Genomic DNA, 18347 nt, shown 5'->3' with positions numbered 1-18347 from the left:
ACTTCGGATCAGTGGGGGCATGGAACAAGTGCTGTGCGATTTTAACAACATAAACACAAGGCCTGAAGGTAGCAGAGTGGGGTGGGGTGGGGTTAGTACAGTTGGAAGACACTTCCAGACAAGTTTTACTTAATCTAGCTTTAACTTAAATATAATCAAGAATTTATACCTTTATTGTTTGTGTGACACTATGCTTTGTTGTGTTACTACCAGGTTATACAGAACATTATCACACTCCTGAAGATTTGGATTTAGTGAAAATGCTTGAAATTCCTTTGAACTTCCCTCGAATTAACCACAGCAAGTTGATGCCATGGGTATACAAGAACTGCCCATAACTAAGAGAACGCCTTGTGTCTGTGAATTAATGCTCCACAGATGTCTCCAAACTTGGCGCCTGTATGTGGCACACTCAGCTCTACTTCCCGGCACTGGAGTATTTAGTACATTGGTCTGAAAACCTGTGCCAGCCAGACTTCATCATTTTCTCACATTAACCTGGCCACTGCTGACAGAGAGGTATGCAGGAGGATCACCTGACCAACATTGTGCAGAATTAGCACATTCCTCTGGGTTTGAGGGTTATGTGTGCACATCTTACATGGGGAGTTGCAGAGCAGCAAAGGATTGCTTGCATACCACATAACCAGAATTTACGAGCTCATTACAAGGTTGCGTTATGAGAGACAGCCAGAGCATGGACTGCACTGGATCTTTGGCGACAGACAGGCAGAAGGAGACGGGTGTTCCTGGTAAATACCCAAACCACTCCAGACCTGTGTTTGGAAGGTATTCAAGGCACGTGAAGAAGAGGCTACCTATGTCTACCCATGCTGTTTTAGTAACAGAGTGGCTGAATTCCAATCATGGCCCTGGAAAACAACGTTTTCAACAAGATGGGGTTTATTGACAAGTAGCTGTAGAACATGACAGTGTGAGCAGTAACAGCTTAATATACCAGTATATTTGATATATTGGAAAACTGCAGACTTGTACATAAAAGACTGCTGAAGAGAATTTGATTATTCACATTACCCAAGCTGGGTTAAGACAAAGATACAAAATTAAGACCATTAATAGATTTCTTGGTACAAACTGTGCAAATCAAAGGCTTCTACAAAATGCATTACAAAGCAAAAATACAAACTATACACACACAAAAGACTTCATTAAAGATGCTCAAATATGAAATGAAAAAATAATCTTATAGCTAAAAAGTTAACTACTTAGAACACACTTATGGTTATTCTGGATTTAAATAACAAAACCTAAGGTTAGCTATTCAGGTTTTCAACAGTGATCATTGCGATTAGCTGTATATTTTCACTTGGCCAAACAAAGTAAGAATGTATTCTAAAATGAGTTAACATTCACAATAAAAGGTTTTCAAGACAGAAGATATATAAAAAAATAGTCTAACCTTCTTTGAACAAATACAGCAAACCTATACATAACCCTGAGACATAAAACAGGAAAAAAAAAGACAAATCATAGTTTGAAATAACATCTTGAAACACAAAAACTACTTCAGTTGTGATGGGCCACATTCTCTTTTACGACCTTGTATTTTAAGTCAAGGAGGAAGATGCAAATTTAGTTTACCAAAATTGAGGGAAGCCCAAATCCAAAGTCTAAAAATACAGACAGGACTGTTTCTGTGCACAAAATCATACACTTCCCTAAATGTCTTCTCTCCTTCCCTTTATGCCTGGCAGAGCAAAGGTCTAATTAGCCTATCAGCAGTCCAAATAAGTTACACCTGAGTAGACGCCCAGTGTCAAGTTGGGGGAGACACCACAGGAAAGGACGGCTGATTTTTTTTTAAAGTTCACTGTAAAACAACGTATTAGCTAATCAAGTTATCTACCAGTGAGAGGATACATGTATTTGATGGAGTGAATCAAGTGAGCTTAGTCACACCGGGAAGTGGAAAAAGAAAAAGAACGAAGATTCAAAGCAGATGCCCAGAGGACACATCTATGCTATCAGTCAGTTTCCTGGCTGCTGTTAGCATATTCTACAGAAACGGCCGTCAAGTATACATGGTAATGAGTCCAGCTTAGATTAGTGGCTACAAAGTTACACAACATAAACAAGTAAACAGATGAGGTGGAATGAAGCTGCAGGCTTCCAGTCTTCACTCCTCCGCAGATGATGAAGACCTGAAATTGGGCTGGATGGAGCCACAGCAGAACACACAAAACCTTCCTCCTCCTCTCTGCAGCATACCAGACACCACAGCTGATCTGGGGAAAGAGACAGAGGGAGATTAATGTTTTGGTCATGTGAACTCAGAGGAGCTTCTGATCTATGAGGGCCGATCACATGACCAGATGGGTGGCCTGGACATTCTCAGGGAGCAGAGAGGAATGCAGAGTCTGTGGTCCTCAGGGCTACACATCAGCTTATCACCATGCCATTCCATCAGGCTTACCCACACAGCATTAATAATGCCTCAGGACATGCGTTATTTAACCAAAGTCCTCCTGGCATGTGGTATTAAGCTGCTCATGACATTTATGTCGCTAGGTAATAAACAGCCAAGGGGGACAGCCCAGTAGACCCTGCTCTGTAAACACATTTCTTTTGACTATGTTACATTGCTTAGTCAAAATTCAAGTTTCAATTCTTAAATTCCTGCATGTGTTAAGCACCTTTTTTTTTTAAACTGCAAACAGACAAATTCTTTGGACTCTCATCTTTGGGTTTTACTGCAACCAATTTTCCTCTGCTGTTATGAAGAAATGTTACACTGAATATGTTTAATAACATCTCAGTTTACATCTAATTTGCATATTTGAGGATAACTCAGCTCTGCCAGAACAGATGAAGGATCTGTGTGCGCTCTCTGCTCCGGGAGGAGGAGCCGACAGTTACAGACAGGATCTGCTGGGGGCCTGTTTGGATAACCAAATGATGGCCAACAAAGCCTGCCGATACTACAGAAGTCTCCACTGATTCGTGTGTGTCCGTTATGGTTGCAAAAGCATTGCCTGCAGCAAAACACTAGGACACAGCCTGAGCACTGTACTACTGGAACAACAACAGGAGATACAGACAAGCTGAACCGGATTTCTAACTGCATTTCCGTAAACGCTATTCATCTTCTTTCGGCTGCTACCTATTCTCTGGGGGTTGCCATAGCGGATCACTGCGATCCGCATATTTGATTTCTGCACAGATTTCACGCTGGACACCCTTCCTCACACAACCCTATTTTATTTTACTAATCAGGCCTGACCCTGCTTAGCTTCCAAGGTCGGATGGAAAAAAAACAAAAAAGAAGAAGCAAAAGCGGGCAATGTTAAACAGCGAATAAAGATGAGCAGCCATAAAAGTACTTTTAACCCTAAAAAAGTAGGCTACTGTCTAAAATCTGTAAAATTAAGAGTTAAATCAGAAACTACTTGACAACCAGTACATAAGATTAGAACATCTCAGACATTTTGTCAGTTTTCATTACTTGGGAACAACAAAAACAAAAAACTAAAAAGTGATACCCAGCCCTTAAAACAAAACCCAGATCCCCCTTTCTAATGAAAGCCCATGTAAAGAAGCCACAGCAGCAATTATCACATGCAACTGCAGTGGTGGGAAGTAACACAGTACCTAATACTTTGTTACTGTAGATTTTTCAGGTATCTGTACTAGTCTTGAGCATTTGTTTTTGACATCTTCCTTTTATTGCCTATATTTTTAGCTCAAATATCTGTACTCTCTACTCATCATGCTTGTTACTTTTAGTTTTCACATTTGAGGGGAATTATTATTATTTTTACTTAGCGCTTGCTGAAGCACATGCACATCGCTGCACTGGGTGACATGTTTCTTCTTTACAACCTCTGCTGTGTTTACAGTCCGCTAGCTCGTCGCACTTTCACAGAGACCATGTGCGGTTGAGTCTTGGTTTACTTAAGATGCTGTAAAGTTTATGGTCATTTGACGCTTTTGGGGCAACATTTTTGACAAATACACAGCTCTTTTGTTTTGTAAGAAAGAAGCATGTCACCCAGTGCAGTGGTGTGTTTCCCAGATGTTTTTAAACTGTTTGGTACTACTGAGTAGAGGCAGTTCATTCTTGGTTTTAGTCTCTTTATAGTCTGTTGAAAAATCCCCATACAATGGCTGGGCTTTTTCCATGAAGGCTTTTCTTGTTAGATAATGTTAATTATTTGTGGTATTTTTTTTTATTTTAAGTTAGAATGGTTTAATAATCTTGTTAATATATTAATATGTGAGGTTCAGTTAGATTTGCACAGAAACAGATGGTAGCTTCAAAGGGCTACTTTTTACTCTGAGTACATTTCAGAGCCTGTACTTTTTTACTTTTACTTGAGTAAAGAATTCAAATCAGTTTTACTACACTTTCTTTTTACCATGTGTATCTGTCCTCTTACTTGAGTAAAACGAATGTGTGTACTTTTGCCATCTCTGACTGCATTTCCATTGTTGCCCTCTCTGTGTGTACATGTGCAAAGGTCACTACCTGCACTTCTTGTGCACTGCTGCTGGTCTAGATGAGGAGGCGCATGCCTCTCCAGCTTAAAATCCATCCATCCCTGTCTTGCATTGTCAAATTCCCTCAGGTGCAACAAGGATCCTGCCGCCATGAGCTCCAGGCTGTCGCCGAGCCCTGTCATTATTACCCGCCATGTTAAAGTCAGTTATATACACACAACACTAAGCTATATCGGCCACACTGCTCTCCTCTGGCCCATACGTAAAGTTACGATCGTTTGTACAGATAAACTCATAATGACCTGCACTAAAACATTATATTCTCACTGTAACAAAAGAACCAAATTGACCTTCACAGACATTACTTTCTTCTGCCAATGGGGATTGTCTTACTTTGAGCGCAGAAGGGGGAGATGCCAACAGGCGGTGGGGTTAATCAGAAATTACCCAAATGTCCCCTGTGTCCTTGGTCTGGTCCTCTTCACTATGCTGCTGCGAGGGAAGGAGGGGGCCCGTGTCCTTCAGCAGACTAAACAGATGGGCTAGGACAGTATGAAGTGACTGGATCTGGCACTCGAGGTTTAACCTGGCTCAGCCTGTCTGCTCCCATCACTTATCTTTCTCTGCTGCATGAGAATCATGCCAGACTTATCTTAACAAAAGAAAACAACGACCAAAAATCAAGCTTTTCTGTGATTTAAAATGACAGTCTCCCTAGTTGAAAGAGCACAGTAGATGCAGCAGAGGACTAGATCACATTTATCGAATGACACGGGCATCATGACACCACCTGTGTTTTTTCAGACTCCATCTACATCTTCTAGAAGCCCAATTACCCATGATGCAATAAACCAAGGCTGAGTCCTCTTTCTTTACCTGTCCCTTGTGCCCAACAAGGCCTGTTCCTGTTTACTAATGACTACCTAGAATGCCACTGTATTGACAATCGTGTGAATCACTTCACTTACATGACTGCAGTGTTTTCAGGGACAAATCAAGACTAGGATGAGCTCAGAGGCACAAGAATCCTGGTACAGCTGCAAAGTACAATGAGCCACGTCTCGAGTCTTTACAGAAACTCTGGTTTAAGACTGGAACAAAGAGTGTTTCTGAGTGCACGCCGCTTCAGTAGCCTACTACTTCAGAGGTGCAAATATTACTGTATGTAATTCAGATTAATTATCAAACACACACACACACACACTGTCCCCACCCACCTGGCTTCCTTAGGGGGCTCCTGTAACTGTATGACAGCCTTTCTCCCTTATAGGGTGTAGCCAAATGAGTCTGGGTGATTATTCAGCCATTTTAAGCACCTTTTGCCCTTTCCCTTTTTGTTACTCTGCGCACAGAGAAAAGACCAATAAAAACTTCATTAGGTTTATGCAAATTTAAGCAGCCATGCCGAGGGCCCTTTCTCCCTTATAGGGTGTAGCCAAATGAGTCTGGGTGATTATTCAGCCATTTTAAGCACCTTTTGCCCTTTCCCTTTTTGTTACTCTGCGCACAGAGAAAAGACCAATAAAAACTTCATTAGGTTTATGCAAATTTAAGCAGCCTTGCCGAGGGCTGTAATAAGGAGGACTGATTACTCAAAGGACCGGAGACCAAGTGTGTGTGTGTGTGTGCACGTGCTTACTTTAACCGTGTATGTGTATGTCTGGGAGGGGGGGGGATCGTCGCTGTACACAGATGCCTCAATAAAAGCCTCATTCAGCTTGCGTTCCTGGTGGCCCTCACAGTGAGACATTAATAAAACATTAGTATTGAGTGACTGGGGCCTCTGCACTCCTCCTCCCTGATCCCACTGTGACCTTTCCATTTTACAGCAGCTGTCTAGAGATGCCGAGAGCCCGCTGAGGACTCCACATGTGGGCCCCTGACCTCTCCAGGTGTACCCCATCACACAGAGCCAAGCCCATCTCATAAGGGCTTTGATTGAAGCCGTTAAAAAGGAGAATGCTGTTTGGGTGTGTGATTTTCTGCAGCAGAGCGGTGATGAGGAGGGGGACGCTGGAGAGGGGACAGGGTTTGATCAATAAAGGATGAATCATTTCTGGGGCTGATATAGTTGAGTGGTTTATGTTGAACTTTGTGCAGGGGTCTCCAGTTATATCCTGTCTGCCTGTAGTCTGGGCCCAACAAATGACCAGATTACATCCTGATGCCACTTGATGTACAACCTCTAAAACATACTGAACAAACCGTTTCAGCCTCAGCTGGCAACCTTACAGACTGCACAGGAAAACGTAAATCAAGTTAATAGTTTCTTCTTAACGTTTTTGCCTATTTGACAATGTTATTTACCTCTGTCTAGACCATAACAAATACACCCCATTAGGCTTTAACATTTACAAATGATTTTCCATTAACAGCGGGTTTTGGCTTGGCTCTGGAGTCTGTAGTTAGTCACATCTGGTGGAAGTGCACATGGCTACAAATTGCAGTAAGTGGCGACAAAAAGAGCAAAAAGGCTGGCCATGCAAAATGCCTAGACAACTGAAAAGCCCGAATCACAAGGCAACATCAACAGATCTTTACTAATGGGAATGCAGGCCACACCTTCATTCCTCCCAAATTAGAGTAAGGATGGCTGGCTTTTTAAAGGACTGGAATTGGCAGCAATAGGGCTGCCTGTCCACGTGTGTGTGTGTGTGTGTGTGTGTGTGTGTGTGTGAGAGAGAGAGAGAGAGCGAGCGAAAGCAGTATGCGTGGAAAATGAGTGGTTTCACAACTGTGTAAAACTCACAATACAACTAGTGAATCCTTTAACAGCTGAGCAGTGGCTTTCGACCCCATTGTAGACACACGAAAGGAACACGCGCACACACACACAAATATTTTTCTCTCTGACCCCAGCTGAAAGATGACAGCCTCACGGGCAAAATATTTTTAGCCAGGCATTAGTCTCAACTGCCCGACGACAGAATATAGCTGCTGCTGCTGCTCCTGGTCTTACTCACTTTATCTCCTCCTCTGTGCATGTGTGAGTATTTGTGTGTAAAAGCCACTTCGCTGTTCTCTGAATTCTTGCCACTTAACTCCAAGCTGGAAATCTTTTCCATGTCTACTGTAATTAAGTATTAAGCCAGGGGGATGGTATCTACAGTAACTGCATAACTAAGCTCATAAGGATGCGGTGCCTTGTTCTACACAGCCAGTCCGTCTGTCTCCATCCGGGCCCAAAGCTCCTTGACTACCATGGAGACAGCGGTCCATAGCAGCCTCACAATACTGTGCCTCTGGCTCCATTATATCTAGCTGTTTGCCATAGACACACGTTGCAGCCCTCTGCTTCTCACTTGCTTCTGATTAGCTACTTTGACCTTTCTTGGTAGCATAAAAATGAGGAGTCCTGATGCATGACAGACATATCACAGGGACTAACCAACATTTTCTAAAAATTATATTTAATGATCCGTTACTCTTTAGAACTCCCTTGAAACAAGATGACACATCTCAAGGGCTTCATCCTCTAATTAAATCTGAAGTAAATACCAAATTGTTGAGTGTTATCCACTTAGACACAGGACATTATTTTTGTTCTTGGCAACAAATAAAAAGACTTCACTTGAAATTTAACTCTTAAGTTGTCACACTATGATCATGACTCCCCCACTAGCCAGACATTTTATATTAGCATATATGAGTAGAGTTCACATTTGTGAGTTCATGTTCACTTCTGGCTAAAGTTATTGAAAATAATCAATCATTCTGGAAAACAGCAGTAGCTGGTTCCCATACAATTAAAAGCAATTTTTATAGTTAGTTGGCTTATTTGCTTTTTTGGCAAGAGTTACATGACATGACTGCAAGGTTACTACAGCATCCATGTGGTTAAAGCTACTGTTGGCAGGCACGTAGCTTCTTCCAGCCAGAAGAACTGTTCCCTGTCTCCAGTCTTTGTGCTAAGCAAAGCTAACAGGCTGCTAACAGTAGCCTTATACTGAACAGACAAATGAGGGTGCCATCAATCTTCTCATCTAGCTCTGGGCAATAAAGCCATTAAGTGCAACTTAACTTTGAACTTTAAGTTTAAATGGGGCCATTTGTTTTCCTTGATGACCATAGCTTTATGGCAGAAGAACAGACGTACTCCAAGTTCAATGAATCTCTGTGTGCCTTGTTTGGACTTTAAAACTGTATTACTTTCAATAAAGATAAAAACCACAAAACCAATAAAAGATACAGTAGAGTTTGAGCTTTAAAATGGAAATCCAACAGCTACTGCAGCAGCACACCGTTTTCCATCAACTGCATCGGAGCTAAAATGAGATCAGAGGACAGGCCTAATGTCATGAAACTTAAAACCAGCCGTACCACCGCTGAGCACACGTAAAAGCAACCTGCAGACCTTAAACAACAAAATTACTTTCCCCCCCCCACAGTAGTGCCTCCATCTCTCCTATCTCCTGTCTCACCTTGCATGAAAAACTGAAAACACCTCAGGAAAAATGTAGCTCATCTTGCATGAAGCTGTGAAAACTGCCACCTGTCGCTCCTTCAGGCAGAATCAGCCAAGCATTTCTTTTGCTAATATATTTCATTCAATCATATTCTCATAACCTTGAGATGGACCCTCCATCCTGATAAGATCACTGATCTGACTACACTTTTACCGAGCACCTGCCACCACATACAGTACCGAAGTACGTTTGTTTTCTTTTTATCCTGCAAAGCACTTTGTAAACCACATTTAAGTAGTGCTATATGAATAAAGTATTTTAATTAAAACTAAATAAGGGCTTGTATCAATACGTCTAGACTGGAATTTGTAGGAAAAAACTTGGTCTCTGTAACAAGAAAAAGTTTGCATTGAGGATGTGTGTGATGACCTTACCATCATCAAAGCATCCAAAAACTGTTAGAGGTATGTTTAAGCTCCCCTGTAAAACTCACCAAGACCTCCATATGTTTAAACACCTTGTGTTACAGCACCCTTTCTCAACTGAAAGCAGTCAGTTAGCACCCAGAGCCAGCCCCGCAGAGCACCCTAACCACTTGCCTTCTTTGGGCTACAAGCACAGACCTGATCCTTGCCTCTTCTCGTCACTCCTGTCACTGACAGAGGTCTTATGTTATAGCTCTCGGTCTGTAATTACCAGTCCCGCTGACATTCTTCCTGCTCGCTAAACCAGGACTCCACCATGTTTATTCAACACCCAGCCGTCACAGCAGCTAATGTGCAACTGTAACCACTAGCAACCCTGAAAACAGTGAGGATTTTAAACTGGCCTCAGCTGGTTCAAACTCACATTCACCCAAGTCTGTTAAATAAGTGAGAACAAAGTTAAACCGAACTAGTACTCAGATTGTTTACTTAAGTAAAAGCAGCAATACCACAGTGTACAAATACTCTGTTACAAGTCCTGCATTGAAAATGTTATTATAATTGTTAATGCATTATTGTGTACAGCACATTTAATGCTGCAGCTGGTAAAGGTGGAATTAACTTTAACTACCTTATATACTCATAATCCTAAGTACTGCTGGGAGCCTGTGGATCAATAAGTCTGAAGTAGTTATCAAATAAATGTAGTAGAGTAAAAAGTACAATATATTTTTCTAAAATGTAGAAAACTTTAAGTATGATGTAGCAGAAAATGAAAATACTCAAGTACAGATACCTCAAAATTGTACTTGAATACATGTACTTAGTTACTTTCCACCTCTACTTGTTTCTATAGCGTGTTCCTGTGTACTATCTGACAAGAGGGACACTATGAACAGCACATTTAGCTGATGTCTTGTTTGTTCGTGTCAGTTTAAGGAAGCCACAGTTACTCACCGTAGAAGCCTCAGTCAGTGCGTCGCTATGCTGTGAGGTACTTCCATGTGCTGACGAAGGCAGTGGGAATAAGTGAATAGGGCACACTGGTCACACTGTCCCAGGAGTCCGATGACGGATCGTAACAGTCTAGTGTCTTACACCTCTGAGCTCCAAAGTACCCCCCGACCACATACAGTCTGTTTCCTGATGCCACTGCATGACAGCTGATCCGTCTGGCTGTCACGTCACCAAACTTTGACCACTGGTATGTCTCACTGTTGAACTGGTAAGCAGAGCTAGCTGAGAATTCAGTATCACCGCCAATCACAACAACATGGTTGCCAACTACAGCTGCAGCCGTGTATCTCCAGAGCTGTGGACAAGCAGCCGGGACTGACCACCGGTTCTGGCAAGGGTCAAAGCACTGCACCTTGGGGTACTTGTCTCTGTTTACACTGGTGCCCCCAAAGGCAAAGAGTTTGTTTTTGGCACCTACGACAGCAGCGTTGCTCACCCCTTCTCTGAGCGGAGCTACCAGAGTCCATTTGTTGGTCTGCGGGTCGTACTGTTCTACCTGTTTGAGAGACACAGATGGAGAGGCAGGGAAGGATCCTGTTAGAGAAGTGTGTCCTCCCACAACATACAGGATGTGGTCGAGCTCCGCAGAACCATGTCCAAATCTGGCGACCAACATGGGGGCTGCTTTGGACCATTCGTCATGTAACGTGTCATAGACCCAGACGTCTTTGGAGGCCCCATTCTCAGAGCTACGCCCTCCTGTAACGTAAACCTGAAACACAGGGAGAGACGCCACATTATGAGTACATCTATATAATGCTAAATGATGATGCACATATTCAAGTATAGCTCATACACATACCTTGCAACCAATAGCGCAGGCACTGCATTCTTTCCTGGGGCTGGGGATGTCCGTTTTTGGGGTGATCTCCTTGGTCTTGTTGTCGATCACGTAGACTTTATCACACATGAAAGTCTGACCTCCCAGCAGCAGCAAGGCCTGGCTGACCTTTCTTGGCCGGGCACAGAACCCCGTTACGATACCGTCGTTCTGAAGGATCCTCATCTTACACCGTACAGCGTCTTCAACAATCTCCCGACCCACCTTGTGGCACATCACCAGCTCCTCTGAAGCGACATTCTTCAGTAGATACGTCTCAGGGAGCAGAGCCAGGCGGACACAGCGCAGCAGCTCGGGCAGCTCACTATGCCTCTGCTCCATGTCCGCCTTAACCCAGTCAATAACAGCCTCATACACAAGACTCTCATCTTCCACCTCCAGTTCCTCACTGAGGATCAGCTCCTGGACTTTGTCTCTGGGCAGGCTGAGGAAGTCCTCTGTCCTGAAGAGAGTAGCAAAGTTTGCCAAGCACATCCTCCATGACAGCTCATACAGTCTCTGACACTGGTGGGCATCTGACAGCAGCATCATCCCCAGGCAGTTTGAGTGGTGGAGGTTCTTTTCTAGAAACTCTGCTGCTGCGTCCCTGATGTCGTGAAACTGAAGCATGTCTCCGGCTTCTAGGAGCGACTCTGCATTTTCCTCGTTGATGATGACTCGGGCCGAGTAGGCGTAGTCAAGCAAGAGCTCCAGCACCTCCGGATGGAGAGAGTCGTGGAAGTTGACTTCAGCGTCACGACTCTCCCGAAGCCCACCGCTGAACATGGCCTCAAAGTATCGACTACAGGAGGCCAGGACGGCCCGGTGACAGGGGAAGGATTGGTTCCCAGCCTTCAGAACAACATCTGTGAAGACTTTTCGTTTGCGCAGCAGGTTGAGTTGAGTCAATAAGCTGTCAGCGTGGGACGTCTTGTGGAAGAGCTGGATATTCATGGAGCCAGAACTAGAGCGAGATTTTCTATTTTCGTGGTTACTGACAGACATCTTGACTTAAATCTGAAGGAGGAAATAAAGAAGAAAAATATAAGTACAAATAAAAAGAGCCACTCTGTAACATTTGTGTAACACTACGGTTTATGATATTTGCACAGGTGGAAGGGATTTTATCAGTGCCATGCACACTCCCTTTGATGTAAACAGTAAAATGTGCTCTCACTTTATGATTAACCCAAACTCGCTATATCAAATGATGAATGGTCTGTTCAGAAATAAAATACTTATATCAGTGTGCTGCCTTACAATGGACATGAACTTTAGACTACAGAGATGAAAGGAGATCAGATAAGGAGCCCTCCCACATAAAACCATTGTGTGTACACTGTGACACACAAATTTACACTATGAAACATACATCAGTGTCAAGACTCAGTTTTCAAACCTGGAGCTACATTAACTTGCTCCTAATACACTCCTCTGTGATTAATGTTAAGTAGAGAGACAGAACCTACAGTATATCACATCTTTCCACCCCTGTAAACATTTCAGGGCTTTTGAGTCTCCTCCAAGCACAGCCAGAGCCAAAACACTCCAGCCAGCCTGTTCTGTTCCTGGGGTTGGCTCACACACAAGATGGTGGTGCCAAAGGCAAAAGCCTTCAATCCCACACAAAACGCTACACCTCTGACCAGCTCTTTAAGTTAAAAATTATGTAACCACTGTGCAAATGAAAAAAGACCCAATGGGTTTACACAGGCTTGCTTGTTCAAACGGTCTTTGTATTGAGAAGGAAGATATTGTGTGGGGGGACGTCTTTATTCAGAATTTAAGATGACATTAACGTACATTCTGTAACCAAATTCTAGTAAATATAATTCCGCATCAAACATTTTTCACCTATTTTATGAAACTAAGCCGTCTATAATAATGGCGAGGCACCGTCGGATAATGAAGACTGTACACAAACGACCAAATAAATATCTTCCGCTTTAAAACCTCCTTTGTTTCACAGCAAATAAATCTAAGTCGGCTTTTCGACCTCAGTCAAAGGGGGCGGTGGACTTCCGTGGAGGGATTCGGCGTGAAATCCAATTCGTTTTGTGCAGTAAATGCGAAACCCGGTCAACACTCAAGCATGCGCTCAACTTTCCTCCCAAGTTAGCAGCAGTAGCCTGCAAGCAAACATCCAGCCTGCTACAGACGAACGACATCCAGTATCAGATGTTGCAGTCTGGGACTAAACTCCTCACGTTTCGGAAGTTGGACAAATGCCAAACCAGCACGTATGGTCGCGATCGATACTTTAGGAGGATTAGGCGTCTAACGCTTACCTTTGTAGGAGCAGAGCCGATCCTTTATCTCGGTTACTTGTTCCGTCGTTGGTTTGTTTAAAGTTGTGGATCAATTTAGACCAGTCCGCTTTGCGAGTTTAAAACTGTTTCGTGTCCTGAATTGTGAAGGAATGTTCGAGCCATCTGTCTGCGTCGTGAGCGTCGAGTTTAAACGCACAGAAACACAAGTAAAAACTTAAGTTAGTCGCTCGGCGTGTTCTCCGGAAGCCAGGCAGCCTGCAGGAAAGCAGCGAGCTGAGGGAAGGGAGGAGGAGGCGGCGGTAGTGTTCACTGTGGCTCCGCCCACTCCCACTGCTATTGTCCAATGGGCTCCAACGTCGCTGACCTTTATCCTTCATCTGTCTGCAGGCCCTGCACATTTCAATGCCACAGAACATTTAGAAACACCTCTCCCCACAGAAAAAACTCTCAAACTTGTCACCAGTATCAAGGCCAATGCAAGTTTATCCTATTTGTATAGCAGTCCTGGTTTTCAGCAGCAAAGCAAGAACGTAGCATAAGACAAAGACGTATATTTGTTGTGTATAGGCAGACTAATGTAGTGTATGTTTACTGTATATACCGTGGCCTGCATTTACTGTGTGGGCTACATATCTGTGTAGTTGGTATTTTATTTTGTCCGTTGTTCTTTGTGATCTAAAAATTTTTGGTTAACACTTGAAATTTTTAGTGCCTTATGTCTCCCCTTTGTAAAGCAACTTGTAATTGCAAGTTTTGATAAGTTCTATTAAGGGAAACCTTTATTAGGCTATTAGAATCTTTTTATCATTAGGCTGTTATTATTGCAAGGCAAGAGAAAACACACATAAAGAGAAAACAAAGCAGAAGACAAAAACAGGCTAAAACCAAGTAAAAAGAAGGAGAAGAAATTACGGTGCCTTTATAGATATGAATGAAAATGCCATTATTTAATTTCATAAAAAGCTGTGGCAAAAAGTTTAAATTTTTCCCTTGATTTAAAAGAACTTAAATTTGTAGCAGAGCACAGGTTTTTTTTAAAAAGTTTTTTCCAATTACAGTTTGCAAAGAAACTGCTGCTTCTTCTTGTTATCAAAAATAGTTGCATAGTGTACAAAGCGTACCTCCGCCTTTCTATAAATGATTTTATGTATCAAATTGCCAAGCAATATGGTGATGCAATACAATGTTAGAAAGTTTGCAAAATAAAAAGGTGAGAGCTGCATCAGCTGTGTTTAATGTAGACCTTGATGACTCTGACTCCGGTAAAGGGGACTCGACTTGGACTCGAATCAAACTCAACTTGGACTTGACTCTGACTGTTCTTTGGTGACTCGGGCTTGACTCAGACTCCAGACTCAGCTTGGACTTGAGGTTTAGTGACTCAAATACAACACTGGTGTAAAAAGGTAAAAGTGGTCATTATATTCTAAAAGTTGTCTATCATTTAAATAAATACAGTACAGATGTTCAGATCTTTTTTTATGCAAGAAATATAATTCTGTGTTGAAACATGTCCCAACAATTCTTCAGTTGTAATTAAATGCATTTATAATGGCTTAATTCCATTTAAGAGTGCTAATACAAAGTATAATGCTTAAATGAAACAGAGATAGTTTTAATTTAATTTGTTGCATCTGAGCTTATCATACTTTACAGAGTCAAAATTGTCTAGTGTGAAATTGCTCAGTGAACACCAGCAAAGAAGAAAGAATAATAGCCAAAAATGAAAATAAACCAGCATATTGTCTTGAAATATTAAAAGACATAAAGACATTTTAAATCTTTGGGGTGTCTTTTTTTTTAGACAATAGAAGCTCTGGGCATGAGTGGGAGAGACTGGATGTGCACTGAGCTGACTGATCTCCAGCACCAGAGCCGATGCCACACTGCTCAGGTTTCCCCTCCCTCCCTCTGTCTCTCCCGCTCTCTCTTTGTCTCCATGTGCTGTCACTCAGCAGCTGCTTTTGAAGATTAAAAGCTGCTGGTGTGTCTCAACCATCTGAGTTTATGTGTATTTGTGCATTTGAGAAAAAAAACAGAGCCAACTTTCCTTTTGTCTACAAGTTCCTATTGTTTGTATACAAGGGATTTAAATTCCAAGTGCCACCGGTATCTCAAATTACCAAATGTTCATTTTTCAAATGAAAATTGAATTTAATAATAACTAATAACCTCAAAGTCTGACACCAATAAACACACTCACTGGTAATTCACATTTTCATTGTTGCTGAAGCCTCCTTTATAGCTTACTGAGCCAAATGCTTTCATGCACACAAGTGTGCCTAAAGAAGATTAAGAATTTAAGAAGATTATATTAATGAACTCATGATTGTAATCTAGGGTTAATTCATTTTGCTGCACTTTAACCCAACCCCCCACACACTGAGCCCTGTGGCTTGAAGCCAAACTGGTCTATGTGTAAGTCTGTGCATGCACACCCATGTGAGTATAACTGTGTGCGTGTGTGGCTGCAAGCATTTTGTAACTGGCCATCAATTACCCTTAGGCGGGCGCGCCACTAATCAGACCCCCCACAGTTAATCCTCAGTGCCCCAAGATTCCAACAAAACATTCAAAGAGTGTCGGTTAAGATGACAGTAACCATCATTCATTTGTAGCCTGCAGACTCACTGTACCCAAGTATTTGTTCACTCAAGGCAGGTGGTCTTGAGGTCATCCTGCGGGTCACTCTCAAGTCCAGGCCTCAACACCAAACAAATGCAGATGCAGATGCAGATTTCTGTAGATGGCCCCTATTTTCCACAGAGCATTAGTTTGAGGCAAATGCTTTATTTATTTACTAGGAAAGTCTACACCTTGAGCAATTTTACAGTAATAACCTTGGAAGGATTGACGGAAAAAGACATCATAAATATGAAATGGATGGATTTTTTATGATACAACTTAAAATAAATAAAAAAAACTCAAAATCTATTTCTAACAAAGTGTGCATTGAAATATTTAATGACATATAATATATTGCATCAATTGTTAGAAATTTGTTAGTAGTATACTAGAAAAATCTAATGAGATTTTCTCCAATAGATTGTACAGTGGAGTAAGTGAGTGGTGTATGTCGCCATCGCGTGGCAGACATAGGCTACTGCTGGGGTGTAGATATGGGTATGTGTCAAAAACTACATTTCCCAGAACGCGGAAAGCCCAGCCTCTACGGAAATGACGTGTCCAGACTTCCGCTGTTGTCAAGGGCATTGAAAACCAACGTTAGCTAAATTTAGCTGTAGCAGCTCACACGTGTATTTTAAAGAAGACCAATAAAGCCACGGGTGTAGGTAACGACTCCGGTAGAAAATGGACGGGTTTAGTTCGGACTTCTCAGCAGGAGGATCAGGCGGTAAAGTGGACACCGGCACCATCATGGAGCAGGTCAAGGTCCAGATCGCGGTGGCTAATGCTCAGGAGCTGTTACAGGTGAATGTCCCAGAGTTTCCACATCGTCACATAACGGCTGCTATAACTAAAAGGCAGCTGTAATAAGTAATAAAGTATAATAACGACAGCATTTCTATTCATGTTACAGAGAATGACAGACAAATGCTTCAAGAAGTGTATAGGTAAACCTGGAAGCACGTTGGACAACTCTGAGCAGGTATGTAGGTGAACAAGCTTGCAAGCAATTTTTTTTAATAAATGCCAAATAAATGCATTTTCAAGTAAAAGTGAACCGTTTCCTACCTCTCAAATACCAGGATCTGCTGCCTTTGTAGTTTTTTTTATTATGTTAGTCCTAGGCACAAAATGGCTAGTTGAATATCTTTGGGTTTTGGACTGAAAAAAACAAGACTAGGTTTTGAGAAATTGTAATGTTTTTTTGGAAAATATATTTTAAAGGCAGTTAAGAAAATATTTGTCATGGTAATTGATAATGATTGTAATAACTGATTGCAGCTCTCAACAAGAGTCCCATTCAGGATTTATTCTTATTAGGTTATTTAGGTTATTTATCATTAACCCCACTGCTTTTGTCCCCACAGAAATGTATTGCCATGTGTATGGACCGATATATGGATGCCTGGAACGCAGTATCCCGAACATACAATTCCAGATTACAGAAGGAAAGGGCTCGCATGTGAACATCTCGCTCTTCACCTTTCCCTTCCTCAGGCTGCTGCATACAGTCAGGAGGGGCACGGCACACAGGTGGAGGTCATGAGCTGTGCAGAGGTGTGCCACAGTGTCAGCACGTCATCTTCTGTCATAATACCTCACAGACAGGCATGCAGAGCCTGTGGACTCTACCTATAACAGTATGTCTGTTGACATTCTACTTTGCTCTAAGGAGTCCAGTAAAAATGTTTGTATTTTTTATGTTATAAATAATTTTCAGGTTAACAAATGAGCACGTATTGTTAAAAGCTTACAACATAGGTAGATAAGTTGAAAAATTGCCCTTGCACATGTCAGCCTTGTGTATTTCATAGGGTGTTATCCAGCTTTTGCATGCATGCTGGGATATGTTCTACCCCTCAGTGCTCTTGAATAAGATAAAGATTTTAGAAAATAAATGTACTGATGCAGTCATGAAGTAACATCCTCCAGCACCATGGCCCACGTAGTAATTATTTAACAGTGTGTTTACCGTAGTGTGGCTTCAGTCGAAACACTTCAATCTACCTGACATAAAACCGGTGAGAGAAAACTGGGGGACAACGCAGACATTTCTTAACATGCTTTTTACTCTTAAAGATCAACTTAAAATCAACAGGAAGAACTGAGGAGCATCTTGTCGGTTTCACAACTGTGGACCTGGCATTCACAAGCCTCCAAACAGTCCTATATCGAAGTACACCTGGAGAACAAAACTGTTTTGTTTGACCTGTTTTCTGGTTGTCACTATCTGCTGCCTTCCATACAGTAGTGAGTTTGTTAGCGCAGCAGCATTTCTTTGCTATAGATGGGTTACTGAACCTTATCTCGGCATTGTGTGCAC

The 18347-nt window shown here is 42.1% G+C and overlaps 2 protein-coding genes across 2 annotated transcripts; one reads left to right on the top strand and one right to left on the bottom strand.

Annotated features, from left to right (window-relative positions):
* Positions 1–885: 885 nt before the first annotated feature.
* On the bottom strand, positions 886–13744 carry enc3 (ectodermal-neural cortex 3). The gene is made up of 4 exons (XM_020613039.1): positions 13415–13744; positions 11109–12143; positions 10247–11018; positions 886–2246 (listed from the first exon to the last, which is right to left on the bottom strand). The coding sequence occupies exons 2-3, from the start codon at positions 12129–12131 to the stop codon at positions 10272–10274; spliced, it is 1770 nt and encodes a 589-aa protein (XP_020468695.1). The 5' UTR covers positions 12132–12143; positions 13415–13744; the 3' UTR covers positions 886–2246; positions 10247–10271.
* Positions 13745–16556: 2812 nt separating this feature from the next.
* On the top strand, positions 16557–18341 carry timm13 (translocase of inner mitochondrial membrane 13 homolog (yeast)). Its single transcript, XM_020613017.1, has 3 exons — positions 16557–16828; positions 16938–17006; positions 17392–18341. The coding sequence occupies exons 1-3, from the start codon at positions 16709–16711 to the stop codon at positions 17488–17490; spliced, it is 288 nt and encodes a 95-aa protein (XP_020468673.1). The 5' UTR covers positions 16557–16708; the 3' UTR covers positions 17491–18341.
* Positions 18342–18347: the final 6 nt, after the last annotated feature.

Source organism: Monopterus albus, unplaced genomic scaffold (assembly GCF_001952655.1).
Source record: "Monopterus albus unplaced genomic scaffold, M_albus_1.0 scaffold129.1, whole genome shotgun sequence".
Taxonomy (NCBI): Eukaryota; Metazoa; Chordata; class Actinopteri; order Synbranchiformes; family Synbranchidae; genus Monopterus; species Monopterus albus.
This window is presented reverse-complemented; position numbering and strand designations above follow the sequence as displayed.

What these genes read in the sequence shown, in the direction of transcription:
- timm13 (XM_020613017.1), top strand. Translation starts at nt 16,709, where the DNA reads ATGGACGGGTTTAGTTCGGACTTCTCAGCAGGAGGATCAGGCGGTAAA. An exon ending in ATGCTCAGGAGCTGTTACAG is followed by an intron (nt 16,829 to 16,937) that starts GTGAATGTCCCA and finishes TTCATGTTACAG; the next exon opens with AGAATGACAGACAAATGCTT. An exon ending in CGTTGGACAACTCTGAGCAG is followed by an intron (nt 17,007 to 17,391) that starts GTATGTAGGTGA and finishes TTGTCCCCACAG; the next exon opens with AAATGTATTGCCATGTGTAT.
- enc3 (XM_020613039.1), bottom strand. Translation starts at nt 12,131, where the DNA reads ATGTCTGTCAGTAACCACGAAAATAGAAAATCTCGCTCTAGTTCTGGC. An exon ending in CCTGCGCTATTGGTTGCAAG is followed by an intron (nt 11,019 to 11,108) that starts GTATGTGTATGA and finishes CCTGTGTTTCAG; the next exon opens with GTTTACGTTACAGGAGGGCG.